The sequence below is a fragment of the Triturus cristatus genome, chromosome 11 (genome assembly GCF_964204655.1).
Source record: "Triturus cristatus chromosome 11, aTriCri1.1, whole genome shotgun sequence".
NCBI classification, from domain to species: Eukaryota; Metazoa; Chordata; class Amphibia; order Caudata; family Salamandridae; genus Triturus; species Triturus cristatus.
In genome coordinates, this window is record NC_140594.1 from 364640486 (window position 1) to 364661807 (window position 21322).

The following is a 21322-nucleotide window of genomic DNA, read 5'->3' on the forward strand; positions in this document are numbered from 1 at the left end:
ATGCGAAAACATTCCTCTGGCCACGTTTCATAGAAGCCCTTAAGAAGCAATACCTCCTCGTCTACCACAAACCCAATTCTCTACAAACGACATGCCAATATATTGCTTCCACTTCTGATCACAGTTCAATTTATTTAACCTGTCATTGTCTTGCATTGCCCTCTATCTTGTTAATACTGGTTTCCTGCTTTGAAATAGCGCCATTCAGCCTCCCTGGAGCCATTATGATTCTCTTAATTATCTGGACAATTCAAGAATGATCTGTTCAGAAGATGGCAAAGCCTATGGCGATCCAGCAGTAGAGTTGGTTCCTGTGTTTTGCCCTGTGCTCAATTTCAAAATTAAAAAAATCAGAGTTCACCTTAAATCCAGCGTGCTTTCGTAAGTATCACAACTACCCAGCAATTGATATCTTTGCAAAAGTAGGCAGTGTGTGGTGACAGCAGTGACAGATTCTCTGCAGCTGTTACTTCATTGTCCTCATTCTCTATGTGTTACATCAGCTGTAAAAATACAACAGTTCCTAACACAAACTGGGGGAAGCTATTCACTTGACTTCTAAGCTGGCTCAGTAAGGCAACAAGTGATCCAAGTGTGTGTTTGCCGCTATAAAGGCTCTGCTTTGGTGCCTCTGGAGATGTTCAACCATACAGCACAAAGCTGTGGTATAACTTCAGTCACATGGTTGGTAAGCTGCACTCTGATGCGGCAGACACTGGGCCATCAAGGAATCGAAACACTAGGTCCTCTACCATGCCACTAATATTACTGTAGTCCCTGAGCCTTCAGCTGGAGTCTGACTCCTACCGTCCCACAGATGTGAGCTCGGCTGCATGCACAATGCAACCCAGTACCTCAACAGCTCTGTAGGGGCAAAGCTATCATCACTGGCTCCACTAAGGTGTGAGGTTTCACACAAAAAAAAATCATCTTAAACAAACCCAAATTGGGTTTAAGCCCTATAACAGTTTTCCATAAATAACAATTTCATGATTATCTCATTAATGTTGGTATCAGTAAGACTAGTTGGCTCGATTGAAGGCCATGGTTAACAAATGTTAGTTCCTCCTTTATATCCACCCATTTTGGTGGCAGCAACTTGTTTTTCTGTGGTCATTTCAAAAATAAATTTCTGGGATCTAAATAGGTCCCACTGGATCACAATTCAGCAGACATGAGTTAAATGTGAAACTAGAAGTCTGTGCAGATACACTAATAACTTCTATGAATGACCAGAATCAACCCTTTTGCTCTCTGAGAAGCTCTTTTAAGAGTAGGGGTAATGTGCTATGATTGAAAGAATTATTAGTCCTTTGTTGATGTTGTATGGATTACTAACCTCTCACTTAGAGTGAACTTAAAATTAGTAGGGCTGACTGAAAGCTTGAAGACAAACTGTAGCAAGAAAACCAAAAAGAGAGTCAATTAGGAAAGCGACAAACGTTCCTGCTTGGTAAAGAATGGGTTACTCTGTATTCATTCCTACCTACCTCTTCCCAAGTCGTGAGGTCCCGGTCCTGCAGTGCAATGGTCCACATGTCATTTAACCTGCATTGTATGACAAGAGAAAACACATTAAAAACTCACTTCTGGTCCACACTAGCATGGTTAGAATACTGAACATGAATTATGGGAAGCAAATGGCAAGCAAAAGTATAAGAATACATATTTCTCCAAGCTGTCTCTACAAATCTGCTCTGCATATCTAAAAATAATAGGGAATTGAGAAGGGGCAGGAGGATGTCTGTTCCTAAAAACAGCAATTCAAAAGAGTAAAGATGGATTTAGATGCAAAGGGGAATAACCTGAACCTGGAGAGAGGCTACAGCTATTAAATTCCAAATACTCAAACAACACTAAATGTAGCAGGGATATGAAAGGGTTTGAAAATGCCTCCTTCATAAAAACTTACAAAAAGTATCAATAGCATTAATTGCATATGTGCACAAGCAATATGTAGATAGCCTTACTACTTGTACATTAAGAGATGCACAGGAGAGGTAAATAACACCACACAGGAGGGGAGAGCTAGCCTCCTCAAACTAACACACCCATCACATATGTAAAGGTGACAAAAGCACTTGGTTTTCCGTGTACGGCTACATGCCCAGTTGCTTCCACAATTAATTTCTTCTAATCTGCAAAACAAAAAAAGCTGGTCTAGAAATATTTTGAAATTCCCCAAGCCCTGTTGGGAAGACAAACACTGACCAGAAGGGAATATTGTAGCTACAGAGTCGATGTAAAAAAGCCACAGCCACCGAACATGGAATAGTCTCAATTTGTTAAAACAAATATATATATTCGAGACTTCCAGCAGAGTCAAACAAAGTTCATGAGGACTGGTCTGTGACGTCAGAACCCATTTATTTTTTTCTGTTTGACCAGCAGTCGGTGTAGACTGGTCAAGCACAATGGGGATTCTGGAGAAGAAAAAGCAAATGGCCAAGTACATGTTACAGGAGTTTGCAATTGTAGTGCATATGCTCATCTGGTTAAAAAAAATACAAAATTAAGACTGCCATTATCAAATCAGTGACAATAGTTTAATTGTCAGCAAGAGCTGTAATATACTTTTACCGTCTCACTGATTTTACTGTGTAGATGGATTGAGTGACTGAGCTCACTCCAGTACGCAATGTCGTGCACAAGGCATATGCTTTTTTTCCTTGATAAAACCCAACGTTGTAAAAAGGTGAGTGAAAGTGATGCCCCTGTCCCACTTACCCCAAGTCTGTATTGTTCATTCTACCTCGCAAGGTCACACTGTCCACCATTCAAAGGCCTAAAGGAGGCACATTTCTTCAGGAGTTCTTAAACTAAAGTGAAAGGGTTATGTACACAACTAAGGTTTGTTTCATGAGTATACATTTTTTTCTATTTTATTTATGATTTGGAGATAATTTCTATTTGTGTGTGAAATCTGACCTTTGACTTATTGCCCAATTGTAGCTGATAATGTCCCTGTGCTTGGCTGCATAGAAATTGACCAAACTTCAGATTATCCTTATTTCTTCCTTTGACCTAAACAATTTTAAATTGCTTTTACCACCACCTACCGTGCATTACCATCATAGCCAGCAAAGATCCATAGTTTGTCATTGTAAACTGTTGCTCCATGTGCTGATCTTGCAACAGGCATTCTATGAGGGAAAAATAGACACAATTTCATTTGTTGGAGAGACGAGAAAAGATTACAGAACAATGCTCTACGTTAACTGTGAAATTTAAAAAAACAAAAGTTAGTATATATGTTACTTAAAGCTAGCAGTATGGCTCAGAGACTTATGTACACACTACTGACAAGTGGTGTGACCTGCCGGCCTTACATCTAAACTCATCTTTCATCCTTTTACGGACAATGTACTGAGTAACATACAATTGGGCAATAGTGACACCTGCTTTGTTGCGTGAATCTTTTCTGGGTTGACATGCTGTGCATTATTCTGTCATCTAGTGGCTGGGACTGGAATTCTCTTCTCTGTACCATTTTTTTGTTTTTATGGGCATCAGCGAGCACTATATGGTGGCATGCCCTTCCCTGTGTGACATCAGGCATACACCCTTGAAGCTCCTGTGCATGGTCGCCATCTTCAGACGACACATCTTTGGGCCTGAAAGCAAAACGGATGAGCTCCAGGAGGACTGGAGAGTTTGTTCAATGGATTGTTTAAGAAAAGTTTGAAAAACCGAGCAAAATGTATCAGAGCTTCGAAGGATACTGAAGACTTGCGGTATAATGCTGCTGTATGTTCTTTTCTCTAAGAAGACCCCACCAGAGAGCCGATCATGCAGTTGGAGAATTTGCAACTAGGTACTTAGGACGTCAGAGAAGATGGATAGTTCTTCATTAGGATTTTGTCCAAGGTGCCATCACAATTTTGCACAAGTGGATTCCCACAAAGTCTGCAACCATTGCCGAGGGTTGTGAACACTCTGCAAAGTTCCAGCCAAAAACACTGAAAGTCAGAGTGAAACAGAGGTGAGCACAATGTGTGATTTTAGGAAGCTGGCCCCTTATATAGTATACTAAAAAGAAGTATAATGTGCAAAGAGTTTGGGTACCTCTTATAAGTGGACAGGGGCTTGCTCTAGCAATCTGAAAGTGCTCTCTTAGGGAGTACTGTGGTCGAGCAGCCTTAGGCTAGTCAGAGAGGAGTGCTAGACATCTGCAATACACACACACTCAAGAAATGGTACACACGACTCAATAAGAAGATCCACACCAATTAAAAAAAATAACACATCTTTATATATATTTAGGCACCAGAATCAATAAGATCAGGTAAATACGTTTCGAGATAGAAATATATGCAGTTTTTAAAAGTTAACAGTGCATTCTTCAGAGGTAGCAATGTTATCCTATGGAAAAAGACAAATACTGCATACAAGTTCTTCACAGCAACTTACAAGACCAATCACGTGGACTTAAGGTGCAAGGTCCAAGGCAGCACCAACAGGTCACCTTGGGCAGCAGGCTGCAGAGGTGCAATGCTGCATTCGGTGCCCCACTGAAATCAATGGGGATCAGTCCAGTTACAAAGAGTCTGCAGGTTTGGACTTGAGGGCCAGTCCAGCTTAACCAACTGGGGGCCTCAGGTCTCATGATGCTCAGGGACGTGGGGACAGCTTTGATACTCTTCGCTTCAGGCCAGGGTGGCTCAGTGTAGAGGTGTCCTGAGGCGTCAGTTTTAGTCATCGGAGACACTTACGGTAGAGCAGCAGGCAGCGTCAGAAAGTCCACAGTTGGGAAATCCAAGGTGGGCTTCGAGTCATGAGTGTCTAGGGTCCACACTGGCCCAGTTGGCCGCCTTGAACTCGGATTAGGGGCCTTGGTTGCAATGGTTCTTTCTCGTGTCCGGTTTGTAGTGGTCCAGAGTCCTCGCAATTCTTCTGGGGTGCCTGCAGGAAGCAGAGGAGCAGCTCTGCTACTCCACAGGACGTTCCTGGGTCTTAATTGAAGGCTGGAAGCACTCCCAGGCTTTTGACAGCACAGGCAGCTGCAGGATGAGTCGATTTTGGGGCAATTGTCGAGGACAGCAGACAGGCAGGTAGGGTTGGCGCCAAGTCAGTTGTGGTCTTCTGTTCTCGCTTTTGCAACTCTTCATTGTCCATCTTCTTCTTTCAGGTCAGCAGATTCCGATTTCCTGGTGCCAGGGCTCCCATAAATACTAAATTTAGGGCAGTGTAGGGTAGTAGCCAATAGACTACGCCCCCCTATATGGCCACTTCCTGTGGGAAGTGTACATAACCCTGTCCCAGAGTTCCTAATTCTGCCATCAAAAAGATGGCAGACTCTGAAATTCCGTGTCCACATCAGGAATTCCTCCTTAGGGGTGGAAATAGCCTGATGGTGAACACGCCTCTCTGACTACTAATTTTCCCACCTGTCCAGTTGCCAAATGGGCCCTAGTTAGGGGGAGTGGCATCCCTCGGAGGGAAGACAGATTCACATACCAAAGGCGGTGGCCTCTTTGAAGCCCCCTGCCTTGGAATGCAAATGTACAGGTCATCCTCCTGGAAGGGGGTGTAAACACCCTCAACCCCAGCAGGCTTTGTTTCTGACTTCCCGAAAGCATTGGCCAGCGCCAATGGGGGTCAGAAACTTGTATGTAGTGGCAGGCTGGTCAAGACCAGTCAGCCAGCACACTAGTAGTAGGTAGGTTTTCAACGGGCACCTCTAAGGTGACCTCTGGGTGCATGTATTAATAAATCCATCACTGGAATCAGTGTGGGCTTATTTATATAAGATGTTTGATACCAAACATCTTTGGTTTCAGTGAAGACATCATGTAGATGGGGAACTCATTTTCACCAGTGTCCAGCAGATGTACTTAAAAATGGCTTCTTTGGACACTTGTAGTGGCAGTAACTGAACTGATCGGCACATGGACATATGTGCTCATGCAGATATGTCCACACATGCAGTATAGTGCACCCTGCCTTAGGGCTGCAAGACCTGGTGTAGGGGTGACTTACATATGCTGTATGCATTGTCTGTAGGCATGGCCCACAGGGGTGTGTGCCATGATGTGTCTTCACTTTTTGTCTGCACAAAGACACGCAGCATGCAATGGCAGTCTGCATGAGTGAGATGAGTGGTCCCTTAGGAAGGCAAAATACATGCTGCAGTCCCTCTCTTTGGTACCCATGACCTAGGTACCTATGGTACTATTTACTAGGGACTTACAGGGGTGCCAAAGGTTTTGGGAAAGAGATCTGGCACTGGGGAAATGGATAGCAGGAACCAAGTGCGCTTCCAGTCAAAATTGCATTGAATATCAGGGAAAACGTGGGGGTGAACATGTCAAATAAGGGGCACTTTCCTTCAGTGATGATGCAGTTGTGGCAGAAGCCAGCTTCTCTGATGGACGTCTGTCTGTCCAGGGACGAGGAGGAAACACAGAGGAAACAGAGTTGGTGCAGGGTGAGCGGTCTGATACTGAAGAAACAGTCATCAGGTGGAAGCATGGAGGTAGGTCATGAAGTAGGCCTTCCCCATGAAAGAGCAGCAGGTAATAACGCACTTGCAGTGAGGCGGAGTAAAAAACATTATACTCTAAGACCCCTTAGCAACAAAGCACACAAAGATCGGGCAGATGCAGAATAAAAAACGTCCCATGGGTCCAAGACCAAGGAGAATGCAGGTGTCGAAGGATAGGGAGCCACGCACGTTGACAAAAGGTGCCTGATTAAAAGAAATGTCGAAAAGCCAAAATGGTGGCTCTTTTGCAAAACTTTGATGAGTCAAAGGAGTTTTGAATCTGCACAAGACCAGCAAAGTCAAAAGCAGTAACAGAAAAGTACGCTGAGCTCGAGCTTCCGACTACGCCTGACCCACACAATGAGCGACAGGAGGAGTTCTTTCATGAGGAAGAGGGCAGCTTCAAAGATCTCACCATCAAAGAACAGGGTGCACTTGAGGAGGCCAGGCAAGTCCACGGCGCCAACTCTCCACCAGAGGAAGCAGATTCATACCATTAGAGACTGCTTTCTTCTCCAAACCCTCATGCTATCCCTGGCATTTGTAACTCTCCATGCTCCCAAGCATACTTGATTTTTCGACAGCCTGAATCCTTGAAGGTAACGATGCCTTGAATCAAAAAGAAGTACAAACAATCCTCTCAAGACTCCGTGTTCACCAGGGGCAGTTCAGTAGTTGACTCAATCATCACGGCTACAACCAGGAAGAGAGGTAACTCAGCCACTCAATGGAGAATTGCAAACTCTAGCGTACCCCTCAACTGCTATGGTCACTAACAGTGGGATGATATTAAAGTGCTAATGTAACACTTCATCTAACAGTACAGAAAGAGGGCAAAAACAATCATGCAGGAGGGGAAGGTCTTGGTCATTTCAAACCCATGCCTCAAACTGGCCCTGTGTGCAGCAGATACTGCAGATGTGCATGGGGACAACACCAAGGAGACACGTCCGGCTCAAAGTCTTTGTATTCAAGCCAGAAGTGCAGGCCTTGGTCATAAATGCGCCCTTCACAGAAGAACACCTGTTAGACCCTGCTGTAGATGAGATGCTGTATCAGATAAAAAAGGACAATGAAATGGTAAAGGCAATGGGAGTCTTGCTGTTTTGGAGGGGTTTTTAATAGAGGCACAGCACTGACCAGAAGACAATCAGGGAGGGGAGATTACTAGCTAAGCAGCTCCCAGGCAGCACACACGGTGTAGCTCCCCAATGGCAGTACCCCTCGACACCATTGTAGCCCCTTTGTGGCAGAGCAAGGGGAAAAAGGACAGATTCCGAAGAGCACCGGGTCTGTAGCAAAGTGACTCCTTAGAGCTAAGCTTTCAACACAAACCCATGGGGCCCAAAATAGAGGGTTTCCTCCACAAGCGGGATTCTGAACAATATAGAACATGGATACTGCACTGAATTGCTCAAAAAACAAAAACACCAACAGTGCAAAAAAGAGCAAAGAGTCACACCAAGGAGGGAATATCTAGTCTGCAGCAAGAAGTAAAAGAACTGCTGTTAAAGCAAGCCAAACAAAAGGCCCTGAAAATAGAACAATCAGGGGATATACTGCGGGTACTTCCAAAGCCAGACCAGTCTTTATGACCGTTATTAGATCTCAAGATTTCTAAATGGATACATCAAAATGCAACATTTCCAAATGAAGACGATGTAAGAGGTTATACCACTGCTAAAGAAAGGGGACCAGATGGCCACAAGAATCCTCAAGGATGCCTACCTTCACATACCAATGAACCACAGTACAAGAAGTTCCTCAGATTCATAGCACATGAGATACATTATTCTTTGGCATAAAACCTGAACACAGTGGCTTCACAAACTGACTGGCAGTAGTAGCCTCACACTGAAGAATGGGGATCCAGGTATACCCCTATCTGGATGATTGGTTGGTAAAGGCGAGCTCGCTAGCCCAATGCCAGAAGAACATTCAGACAGTGATGGTAAAACTCCACAAGCTGGGGTTCACTATAAATAGAGAAAAATCATCTTTAGTCCCGGAATAAGAAAACATTCCTATAAGTGCAAAACTCAAATTGAAAGAGGCAAAAGCATTCCCAGTGCCCAAGAAAGCCCTTAGATTGAAAGAGCAAACTCGCCTCCACCAGAAAGGTCAGTTTCTGACATTGAGAACAGTAATGAAATTGATGGGCATGAGGGTGTCCTGTATACCATTCATTCATCATGCCAGATTACACATGTACCTAATCCTAGAATGGTTACAGAACAAATGGTCAGAGGTCATTGGAAGGATCTAGTGTCAGCTACATAAGGAGTACAGTAGGAATACGAAAAATATTACCATGGGCAGACCCTTCAAATGAACAACTCCCTCAGTGACCATTATCACGGATGCATCCCACATGGGGTCAGGAGCACACATGGGAAACATGAACATCAGTGATTTATGGAGCATAATGGAAGCTGTAAAGCAAGCACAAATGTGTTTGAACTCAAGTCTTACTTGCACTAAAAGCCGTTCATGCCCAGGTAAAAGAGAAAACCGGTCAGATACGGACAAACAATACAACTACAATGTTCAAAGTCAACAAGCAGGGAAGGAGAAAAATCACATGCACTGTCCATACCAGCCTAGAACATCTAGAGATGGGTCATACATGATAGCTGTACATCTAACAGGTGTACAAAACGCTGAGGCAACGGGCTAAGCAAGTAAAAAGAAATGCCTCGCATGAATGGGAAGTGAAACAGCAAGTAATACAAGGGGTGTTTCACAAATGGGGTACACAAGACATACACCTATTAACAACTCCCAAAAATGGAAAATCCCAAGACTTAGTGTTCCAGTACCCACACCATCTGCCCCCGGGAATATCTTATCGACAGACTGGTCAGGAGATTTTGCATTCACCTTCTCTCCAATTCTTCTGATACCTATGGTGATAGTAAGTGCAAGCAATCGTCCATGACTTCGATCTTACAACCACCACAATAGGGAAGACAGGCATGGTTCTCAGACCCAGCGGAGATCCGTAAGGAGGGCAATATTAAAGATACCACCCTCACAAGACTTATTGACAATCCAAGAGAAACATATTTGCCACCCTGAGCCACCCAGTCTCAACCTGGAAGTCTGGCTCCTGAAGACTTAGAATTTGAACACTTGGGCTTCCCACAGAGATGAATGGAGGTCCTGATGGAAGACAGAAGACCAAGCACATAAATTACAATACTGCAAAGTGTAACAGATATGGTTACTGGTGCGACAGGTAAGGGGTCATGGACAGCAGAACATAGGCTACTACCGTCATTAGGTACCCGACTTATCTTCTAGATGCTAACGTCACCTACATGTCACACACAAGGTCCCCCTGGCCGCAAGAAGGGCATACACTAGGGGACACGTAAAGATTTTTTGCTACACCAATTATTAAAAGATTCCTAGAGGCAACAAAGAGCAAAGCCAAGAGGATAGCCCAACCTTGGTCAGTACTCATGCCAATATGGAACCTGAACATGGTGCTCACACTCCTACTGAAGCACCCCTTTAAACCAATGCATAAGGTAGAACTGAAATATTTAACTCTACAGCCTTTTTGATAGTAATCATATTACTATACAGGTTCAGCATGCTACAAGCGTTCACAACACAGTAACCTTGCTTAATGATACACAAGCACAGAGTGGATATGAGAACAAACCCACAGTTCCTACCCAAGGCCATCTCACAAGTTAATCAAGCTATCCAGCTGCCAGGTTTCTTCCAGCAGTCGAAAACAGATGCAGATAGAGCACTGCACATTTTGATGTACGGTGGTCATTCATTTACTACCTCCAGGAAACAAAAGAGATAAGAAACAAGAGCAAGTTATTTATTTCCTTTGCACCAGCAAAGAGAGGCTCACCCGTGGCAAAGGGGGCCATTACATGATGGATAGTACAGACAATACAGACTTGCTGCAAAACAGCAAGAGTAGCACCAGAGGTGAAACTGGGAGCCAATCCAGGTGTGAAAAGGGGGCAACACTTGCCTTTTTAGCGAATTTCCATCAAGGAGTTCTGTACGGCACCTATACAGTGATCCATGCATACCTCCACCAAACACTATTCTGTGGACATTCAGGTAAATAGAGAAGCACAGGTGGGGAACAAATGATTAAAATACCTATCAAACCAAACTCATTTCAACCCAACCTTCATAAGGAAAGAAATACTGCTACAAAAATCAATGCACTGCATGTGAATCCAGAAAAAAAGCACACTGCATAACAAAATGGTTAGTCACATGTAGGAGTAGTTTCGCTGCTTGAAGAATTTTCTAGCTTAACATGCGACCTTCCAACCACCCCAGAAATTAGGTATTTTAAGCAACAATAAATAAATAAATAAATGAGGGACATAAACAAGGGAAACACAGGAAGCCAAAGAACTGAGTAAGTCACCAAGGGGAAAAAAGAATCGGAATGATGGCGACCACGCATAGGGGCTCCTTGAGCATACGTCTGACGTCACAAGGGGAATTAAATACCACTTAAATTGTGCTCAATAAAACCAATGGAAAAAGAACAAGCATTGGCATAGCCAATAGGTCTCGCCTTTGGGACCTTATAAGTGTTTAGCCATGCAATAGTTGATATTGTTGCACCAAGGATATTGTGCTGCATATCTAAATACTTATAAGGTCCCAAAGGTGAGACCTATTGGCTATGCCAATGCTTGTTGAGACTTGTTAATGAGGCTTTGTTGTTTTTTCACCCCTTTTCAGAACCCCTGCATCCCCACGCTGCCTATTGCAGGAAGAATTGCCCCCCTCCACCCCACTGAAACTTTGATTAGCCCCGCCTCCCCGAAATGTGGCTTTAGTTGCGCCTCTGCACGCTATTTAGATGTAATTGCAATGTAATAGCCTTAAGTCAGCAAACAGGAGGACACGATGCTAGTTAATGCCCCTCCCCCTTCCAGAATATATCGAGCCCCCGAAATGTATATCCGTCATGCATAATTGTGTGGCCATTACTGCGTCATGCTCAAACCATCTATGCTTAATGACAACGTAGTTCGGGCTTGTTACATTTCAAGTTTGGGCTCTAAAACCGTTAGTATGAAGACTAGATGCGAGCAGATGTAGATAGACTAGAAAGGGCACTGCATGAACTCTATTAAAATAAAAGCGCATTAAACTTTCCTGGAAGGCTCTGGGCGTTGGCTCGGCGCATCTGAAGAGCCCTTCTGTCGCTGGAGGCCGCTCCTTGTCTGCAGTCCATTGATGTGGGCGGCCGGCATTTCCTTAAGAATGGGCCACGAATCCAAGAGAGACGAGAGCTTTAGTGGGGCTAGAGAGGAAGTCTGTCTGCTCACTCTTACCTCAGCCTGCTTGGCTGTTTCTGAATAATACGTGGAAGAGCGTCTTTACAGTACTAGCTGGGCAGGGCGCTCTCGGTTTTGTAAGGGGCAAGAACTAAGGTAACGTGAGATGACGTGATTTGCCCAGGAGCACGCTATGAGATCAAAAGCGAAAGCTGGGCAAATAGTTAAGCTGCCTTAGCTCCCCTACCGACAAGTTAACCACTAAAATGGATCTCAACTGAATGTAGTAAGGAGGGCTAGAGAACAGAGCAGAGTGTGCAAAATTTTAAACCTACCCCTCCAACTTCCGAGACAACATATGTTCTGGATTTCTCTTCTAGAAAGGATTAAAGCAGGAGTATAGCGACAGCTGGAAATTAGGCTCTTTTTACAACAAATAAAAGATGCGCACCTTTAATACTGTTCACATTTCTATCATTTAAGACGACTGTAAGGGCCGTTATATTTAAGGAAAAAAACATCTCGTTGAAGGTCACACAGTGTGCCAAATCAAATAAGGAGATGCGTTACTTGACATCAGGACTGCCAAACTATAGGTGAGATGTTTGTTGGGGGAGTAGGAGGCAAGATATTTGACATGCGTGAAGAGGCTTGTTTATAAACAATGTTCACCATTTTAATATAGTGAGGTGCAATTTGATGTACATTTATAATTAATTGTGGCTTTTGTCTAATAAGCATTCATATGATTTTCAAACTTGCTCCCACATATTTTCATTTTTTTTATGCAGACAAGCATCGCGGCACCGGCGCTTTACTTTGAACGTTAAAAGTAAAGCGCGGGTGCCGCGATTATAGTAAAAGTAAAGAAATAGATTTTTTTTCTTTTTCTTTACTTTTGCTATAATCGCAGCACCCACGCTTTACTTTTAATGTTCGAAGTAAAGCGTGGGTACCGCGATTATAGCAAAAGTACAGAAATTGATGTTTTTTTCAATTTCCGTACTTTTGTGAAAGTGAAAGTGATCGCGATCGTGAGGGTGAAAGATAGATGGTGGCCGGCTGCGCGCGTGCACGCTCATGTGAACGCAAGCGCTAGGCCAGCCAGCAGCACTTTGAAAACTCATCTACTAAATGTCTCTCCGAGCACAGCGCATGCGCGCTCACTCAGCGAGACCTAAAAACAGCACTATAGAGAATTGACGGACCCAAACACTAGATGGCGGAATAATGCACAGCATGGGAATCCAGAAAATTCTTCACGCTGCAAAACTACTCCTACAGGCCCTCTTGTTATTTATAGCTTTCAGAAATTGTGTCATAATGCTTTAGCAAAGCTCTAACCAGTGCATGCTATTGGGCAGCTAAACACTTTGAGCTACAGCCTCATTTTAGTAGATGCTGGATGAATTAAAGAAAAATACTTCTAAAGTGCACAGCTACTACTAGAGTGTCCCAGCGCTAAGGCAAAAGGAAAAGTAACATCTACCACCTTAAAAGTTGAACAGATGACTTTTTAGTTGCTTAAGGAAGACAGATTCATCTGGTATACATCGGAGTTGGTGGGGGAGCTCATTCCAGTGCTTGCTGCCAAAACAGAACAGGCAGAACAACCAAGTGTCTTCCATTTAGTGTGTGGGATGAATAACAGCTGGGCAGACTGTGAACGTAAGGCCCTGGATGGACAGTATTCTTGTAACCTGTTGGTCCGGTATGTAGGTCCGGTCTTGTAAAAAGCTTGGCGAGCAATTGTCAGGGCTTTGAAAATAATTGGTTTCCTCGTGGGTAGCCGGGTGCAAATGATTACAATAGTAGGACACCAAGGTACGTTTGGGAAGCTTGAACATAGGCGAATTGCCGTATTCTGCACAATTTTCAGCTGGTGGATGAAGTAATCCGGGACCCCCAGATAGAGAACATTGTCATAATCTAATCTGCAGAGAATCAGGGCCTGGACTACTGATTTCTGAGCTTCCCAGTGCAGTAAATCAAGAACTTTTCCAAGACACCGAGTATCCAACAGGAGGCTTTTACAGCTGCAGAGATCTGAAGAATAAAAGAGAGGTGAACATCAAAATGCACCCCAAAGTTCTTTGCCACCTCCGCAGGGGGGGAGGCAGTGAGCAGCTGTTCGACCAGTCACCCGACCAACCGGGAAGGGGGTTAGGGCCAAAGCGCAGGATCTCTGTTTTCTCTGGGTTACATTGCAGACAGTTGGCTCTGAGCCACCCCATCACCACCACCGCTCTAGACAAGCAAGGAGGACAATTTCCATGGTGGCAAAACATGTTGAGTTGAAATTTCTAAACTGTAGTAGTAGTAGTAGTAGTAGTAATAGTAGTAGTAGTAGTGGTGGTGAATCAAGGGGAATTTTTGCAGTGACCTGCTTTAAAGTCAGAATGGAGACAGTCCTCCAGTTCATTCTTTTACAATTTCCACTGGCCTCCTAACTTTGTTGCGTTAGGCTCTTTGCTATGACAGATGTATATCACAGACACATTCTGTATGGACTTCTATTTTAGTAAGAGAGAGGTAGTGCACCACTCTACCGCTGTGTTGCTAAGAATCAGCAGTGTAAGGCTTAATAGGTAGAAATCTCTATGTTTAGACACCAGCAGTGCAACATTAACTACATAGGCATTTCTGGCTGTAGACTCATATGAAGCAACAGTATTCAGAGGGGTTACAGTAAAAGCCACAAGAGTTAAAGTACCTTTGATTTCTGAACTCTACTGTTGCTGAATTTAACTGCAAGTGTCTGTAGTATCCATGCAAGGGGCATCTTTAGTGCAAACCAAGCAAGAGGGCAGTGGGAGAGCTGAACAACATGTGGCAGCCCCATACGTGGGTCAGGATGGTTTACATTGGGCCAGTAGCATTCTATAGGATTGTAAAGGATGGCAAATCCACCTGCTGTACCAAAGTACAGTCGGACAACTAAAATGTATTTGCTTTGAAGGCGCTTTACACAGAATTACAGATTGAGAGCATACACTCTTTATTAGAGGGACACTTGTAGGAATCTGAATGCAAAATCACAAAGGTCTGGGATTACAGACCTGAAGACCATCTGAAATCTCCAAACAGGTTAGAACAGTCTGCCACTGACCATTTTCATCCTCCGAATGGCTACTGTCTGCCTAATGAGTGTTTTGTGACTTTGCAATAAATTGTGTCAGAATTATATATCCCGCTGACTGTTTTGTTACACGTTGGTCACACCAAGATTTATTAACGCTGGTAGGATGTATCAATGAGGTGAACGTTTGTGATTACACAAAACAACAATTTCCATTTCACAAGTCTGAATACGAGCAAGACTGAGTGAACTCAAAGGTAGGTAAATTGTGCACCATTAAACTACCAACCCTTGATATTCACTGCACTTTGAAACTGTAGAGGTGTATTGTAAAGCTCTATATGAAATTAAGTGAATATTATTTTTATTTTTTAAATTTCAGAATAGGTCACACAAGGTAATATTATGAATCAGACATAACAAAATATACCAAATGTAGAACCGAATTTGATAACTAATTTTATTGTGGAATCCAGCTTATTTTATGCTGGGCCAGCTTCTCACAAATAATTTACACACTTGATCCTAAATTGTACAACAACATAAAAAAAACACAAAAGAAGAAGAAGGACCAACCCAAGAGCACCTGAACTCTAAGGAATTTATATGGTTAACTAAAGATTCTGAAATGGATTGGGACCTGAAATCTCCGTGAATTGAATACAATCACATGGCGTATCAGGAAAATAATTTAATTTTATTTGTGTTGCTATATAACATGCTGGGGGTGGACTGGAGGGGGGGGGGTTACTGGGAGGAGCAACATTGATTTCTTTTTCATAAATCAATGCTGTGCAATGACTGGACCAGTCATGTTATTCCATTGGTGTGCACATGCATCACAAAGCATGTGCGTGCCAGTGTAATGAGATGGGCAACATTCTTTGTTTTTTATTTACAGTTCCAAGATAGGTGACACTACTGGATAAGCAAATAAAAATATGAACATTGTTTTGCATGAAAGTACAACATAAAACAAAAATGTGGAGGTGGGATGGGCAAAGGGGCACGGACGATGGGGGGAGGAGTTTAAAAGGAGTGCACAAAAGAGTGAGCAACATGGGAGTGGAACAGAGCAATGTGGGGAGAAGCACACAATGGAGTGGGGGTGCAGGGGTGGAAGAACATGGAGCCCTGGCCAGGGTGAGATGCACGCGAGAGAGTGAGCAACACAAAAGGGTGACAGCAACACTGTGAGCAGGGAGAGAAGCACAGAAGGGAGAGAACAACATGAAGTACAGGGAGAAGCATATGAGAGAAACACAGTCATTTGGGAGGAGCAAATGAGGAGTAGGAGAGAGTTGGAAAACACATGCACTCTCATGGATTTCTTAATCATAAGGAAAAAAAAAAAAAAGAGTTCCCTAAAAGTAAGCAGTGGAATGACATAAGTCAGCCAAATTAGAAGGATGATAACGAGTCAATGCTTTAGGGGAGAGACAAACACAATATGGAACAAAATGGTCAAGGCAAGCCATCAATTATGAAGAAAGGAAATAAATGTGACAAAGGCAACCAATGGTAAGGAATGGGCATGGTTTAAGCCCACTGTTAGCTCTTGATAAGCCCACAATCTGCTGTTTTTCAGGCAGACAGCTGTGCTGCATGGTAGGCTTGACCTAAAAATGACCTACATGCTTATCATTTAACTTCCATGAAAGAACTTGCTCACTCTCAAAAGGACTTAAAGCAAATGTGTATTGAAATTCCCAGCAAGGCAACCTATGAAAAGTTTGTTGCCCAAGAGAGTTCATAAACACAAGGAGAAAACTTTTAACAAAATGTAATTCATTCCTAAATCTCCCAAATATGCAGTAGCGGGGAGACTAGACTCAAGTCACATCGGCAGAAAAACTTACAAAAGATTTTAAAAAACAAAGCCGCACTTTAACTTTATCTCCTTTATAAATTTGACACCAACACTTCTACAAAGACTGAGGCTGCCCTGCCTAAAACGTCATGCACATATTCACCGCCAACAATCACTACCTAGCAAGAGGGTAATTTCTAAAAACAGTGTCAACCAATAACATCCACCCCCTCCTCGGACTGCTGTATACAATCAAAAGTCTCTTTCCGCCCTGTCAAACTGATTTGTGTCACACTATTTACCCTAGGAGTTTCAATATTGTTAAGCGTTACATGAGAAGGACACACTGGGATATGTATGAAATATACAATAAAGGGTGCCTATGCACCGTATAGGTTTCCTGATGTCTGTCAACGGATTTAGAAAGTCTCTCCAACACTAGTATCTCCCGGGGCGTGGCTTGGCCCCAACAGCAAGCGAGTAGCTCCGCCGGAGCAGAGGCCCAAATCCCCTCAAATCTCCGGCAATAATCCTACAAGACGAGATCTGAACTGCGCCAGGGAATTGCGGAGGCAGGACAGACCCGGACCCTGCAAAAATCGTGGTCCAAATCGCTGCCGGGGGGACGCGCTGTGCCTCGGAGGGCGCGGCGCCGGCAGCGTGTGGGGAGGAGCGCGGCCGAAGGACTGCCGAGGCGGTGTTCGGCGTCAGCGCTGCACGCCTCGCAACGGGTGAAGACGGCTTTGAGAACCGGGCCCTCCCCCCCCAGGGGTAATCAAGTATAGGCCGGCAGGCGGCCGGCTACGCTCCGGGAGGCCTGTGGAGGAGCCGCCACCCACGGCGGAACGGATGAGCGGCGGTGTTCCTCACCAGCGGGTGAGCTTTCCCCTATCTGCATGCTCTGAACTCTGGCGGCCCCTCAGTTAAGAGACTTGGCATAAGACACAGCGCTGGCCGAACGGGAGGAGTGGCGCGCATCCGGCGGGCTGCGTGGGCCCACTTACCGCACCTCCCGCGTTGTTGCTGTCGCTGAGCGCACGTACTGAGGCGGGGTATATCCCCCTCACCCCCCAGGGTGCTTCATCGCAGGTGCGTTGGCCGGAATCCAGATCAGGCCGCAAACATAGCCCAGGGGGCGATTTCAATTGTGGTGTATCCTCGGGGCGGTTCCCTGAGGCGGCTGGAGCTGAGGGCTGAACTAACCTGGGGCAAGATCAGAGGGGAGTTGACCCCTCATATACTGCATAGACCCCTGCTGGTCTCCTGACCAGAAACGGAGGGTACACAGAGAGGAGCACGGCTGGCGGTGCGGGACGCACACATACCAACTTAACGAGGGTGGGCCCAGCCCACCGCCAGAGGTGGAAAAGCTACAGCCAGAGAAGACAAAGGTGAAAATTGCGGGAGCACACCGTGCTGAGGCCACGAGACGCGCCTGGAGCGGCCAGGGTGTAGGACGTGCCGCCCTCCCACTGGACTGAGAAACAACGAGACAAGGGATTGCGGCTTGTAATCGCGAATCCTCCTCACCACCGGGGTCCGACGAGCGCCGGAGGGAATATCTTATTTCATAAGCTCATAACCAAGTTGCTGGACGGCGCTGTCACCTGGATCTAAGTCCGGATACCTCTGGCTGTTAGGGTGGGGTCCGCCTTGCCAGCCACACGACCTGCAGCTGAGAAAGCAGAAGGTGACGCCTGGCAGACGGGATCGCAGTGACTGTAATCGCCCTAGCAGAGCCTAACATCTCAAAGGGAGGGGTGCCCCCTGGAGGGGCGCACATACAACCATCGGTCCGTTACCATGAAACCCAAGAACGCCACAACAGTGCAATCTAATAAGTTGGACAAATATGCAGTCCCAAAAACGGCGTCGCAGGATAATGGGGTGTAGGGGGGACCAGCCGGGCGAAACGGAACCGTCTCTCCAGTCTATCATGGCAGCCATCAGGGGGCTGGGAACCACCCTCGAAACAAAAATGGACAAAATGTCCATCGAAATGAACTTGATGAGAGCAGACATGAGCAAAACGGCGGATAGAGTCAAAGCGAACGAAACCAGCGTATTGGACCTCCAGACAACTACCAAAAACCTGGAAGAGCGACTTAACGCCCTGACCCACCAACACCGCCAAATGGCCCTTAAGCTGGAGGATCAGAAGGGTGGGCCTGCCGCAGTAACATTAGAGTGGTAGGGGTCCTGGAGGGACCGAGCGTCGACCTCTTCCTTGAAGACCTCATCCTAAATCACCTCAAACCAAAGCGGCTCACCTCGCTCTTCATGGTGGAAAGAGCACACAGAGCGCCGGTCCCCAAACCCAGGCCAGGCGCGGCCCCCAGGACAATTATTGCAAAGATCCTCAACTACAGAGACCGTGATGCTATACTGCAGGCAGCGAGGGTCCAAGGGGACCTACACTACGACAACGCCAATATCCGGTTTTTCCCAGACTTCACTCTCAAGGTCCAACAGGAACGGCGATCCTTCGAAGGGGTGAAGGCAACTCTTCGACAATGTGGCCTTAAATATATGATGTTCTTCCCAGCTGTGAGAAGTTGGCCTGGCATATGCTGTCCACTAGTTATAGGGGACACCTTGCACCAGTCCAATTCGACTCTTATGGTGATAGGTTAAAAGACAACCTTTAAAGAAAGCTATCCTAGTGGTAGCTGTGGAGAGCAGCCTTCAGGCTAAGTCTTGAAGGAGTGTTAAGCGTATTGTTTTACCATAGATAACCTCTTGAATAACCAAATTAAAGAGTAGTCCACACAGGTATATATATAAAATATATGTATTTATTCTAAGAATAATCCCACTAGTCTCTTTATGAGGCTGGAGGTAAAGATACAATTCAAACAAGCATTGATAGTTTCAATAAATAGCACTGGAATCATAGGGCCCCAGGGGGCGACCAAACCATATATCAAAAAAGTGGTATAAGAACCACGACAATTCTACAGACAATGCCTAGGGCATTTAGGGTCGCTGGCCCCTTGTGAAACCACCCAAGGTAGTGAGGAAGGGGACCCACGGGAGACGCGTGCAGTGGCAGAAGCTACTGTCGGGATCTCTATTAAAGCCTATGGAGAATGTTGCGGTTGAATTTTACAAGATTAAAAACACTTCTAGGAGGAGTTCAAGTTCAAGACTTTAGAGTTAAGCTTTTGAAGGGCCCACTCCCACGAGAGTACCGAGGTACCACTGCTACCTGCCCCAGGGAAGCCAGGTGCATAGGTCGTTTTCGATGTCGGGTCGCGGGCTGATTTTCAATGGCAAAACGTGAAGAACTGCTGCTAGCAAGAAGCGTAGTCGATGTCGTGAAGATTGAAGATGTAGATCTTGAAGAGAAGGACCTGAAAGCAGTGGGGACAGAGTCTGGGTCACGGCACAGTGACCAGGGGGCTCAGGAGAAAAAGCCCTTCAATGTCGGGTGCTTCCAGGTGGAAGAGGTGTAGCTTAGATAGTCAGCCACGGGGTCCAGGAGGCGTCAAGGAAGGCCAGCTTCTTGAGGGAGACTGTCCCACGAAGGATGAGGGTCGCTGCGGTGTTAGTGTCCGGATTGGATCCACTAAGCCTTGGCAACCGCAACCCACGCAAGAATCACAAAACAGCTACTGGTGCAGACCCACAAGGTCTGAGCGAGGTCTCCAACGAGGAGACTGAAGAGCAGGCCTGGAGCAACCAGGGGACCTCTTGGAAGCGAAGATTGACCTCCGCCAGGGCCCACCAGTCGAGAGACAAGGGACCGCGGGAGGCAGCAATTTGGCGTGCGTAAAGATGCGCCCATGGGTCGCCGGAGCGGGCTAGGGCGTCGATCTTTGGCACAGATGATGCGGAGAGGTTGGCTCAATAATGGGCCAAAGCACAACTTCCCCACTCGTCGGGGTCGTGTGCTGTGCAAGAGGTGGCCGGTGTCCTGGTGTATTGGGGATCTCGGCAACCACAGGGTCCACGGTGCTGATCTTTGCTGTGCACACTCACTGGCCTCTGGGATGCTTGGAAACCCACCTCAAGGTAGGAAAGAGTCGTCGATGTCCGTAGGAGCAGTGAAGTTCCAACCGGGTCACTTGCAGTGTTTCAGGTGCCTGCCAAGCAGGGGGTAACTCCTTTACCCCAAGGGAGATTTCTTCCTTTAGCTGTGCGGCAGCAAGTCGAAGTTCAAGTCTGTAAAGTCCAAGAATAATCTGAGGCTCTGGGGACCCTGTATTCACCTTTATCCAAAGATTAGGGGAGTGTCCAGATCAGAGCCCACCAATGAGAGTTCAGGCGGGAAAGGATGGCTAGACCCTCATTCTTTGAGTGGTTTCCCACCTGGGCAGAGGACAGAATGCCCCTGAACCGGTTTGAGGCGGTGTATGCAGAAGTAGGCACTGGAGAAGCCTACGTGCAGGTCTGAAAGACATCCTATGGTGCACCCACCCAGTTCCAATCCACATAGTCTGTCTGGGGAGGTGGGAGCACCTCCCTGCATCAAGATCCCTATTGCCCAGCTGCCGTGGCTGGAGTTCTGCCCAGCAACAGGCAGCCAGAGTCGTGTGGGTGGCAGGTAGCATCCATTTTGTACTACGTGTGCACTTTTAAATTGGTGTCTAAATTCTGCCGCTTTTCCCACATCGCCCCTATAGCAGGGGGGAATCATGCCCTCACTCCCATGGCTGGATTGGGGGTATGAT

General features: G+C 45.7%; 1 protein-coding gene across 2 annotated transcripts in view; it reads right to left on the bottom strand.

The window, feature by feature from the left end:
- The window catches only part of LZTR1 (leucine zipper like post translational regulator 1), a 238383-nt gene that overhangs the window by 153771 nt on the left and 63290 nt on the right, over window positions 1–21322 (bottom strand). For both annotated transcript variants that reach the window (XM_085633897.1, XM_085633896.1), the window contains 2 exons: window positions 3060–3143; window positions 1491–1548 (listed from right to left, as the gene is read on the bottom strand). In XM_085633897.1, the coding sequence (XP_085490023.1) occupies window positions 1491–1548; window positions 3060–3143 (142 nt within the window). The remainder of the gene's footprint in view (window positions 1–1490; window positions 1549–3059; window positions 3144–21322) is intronic.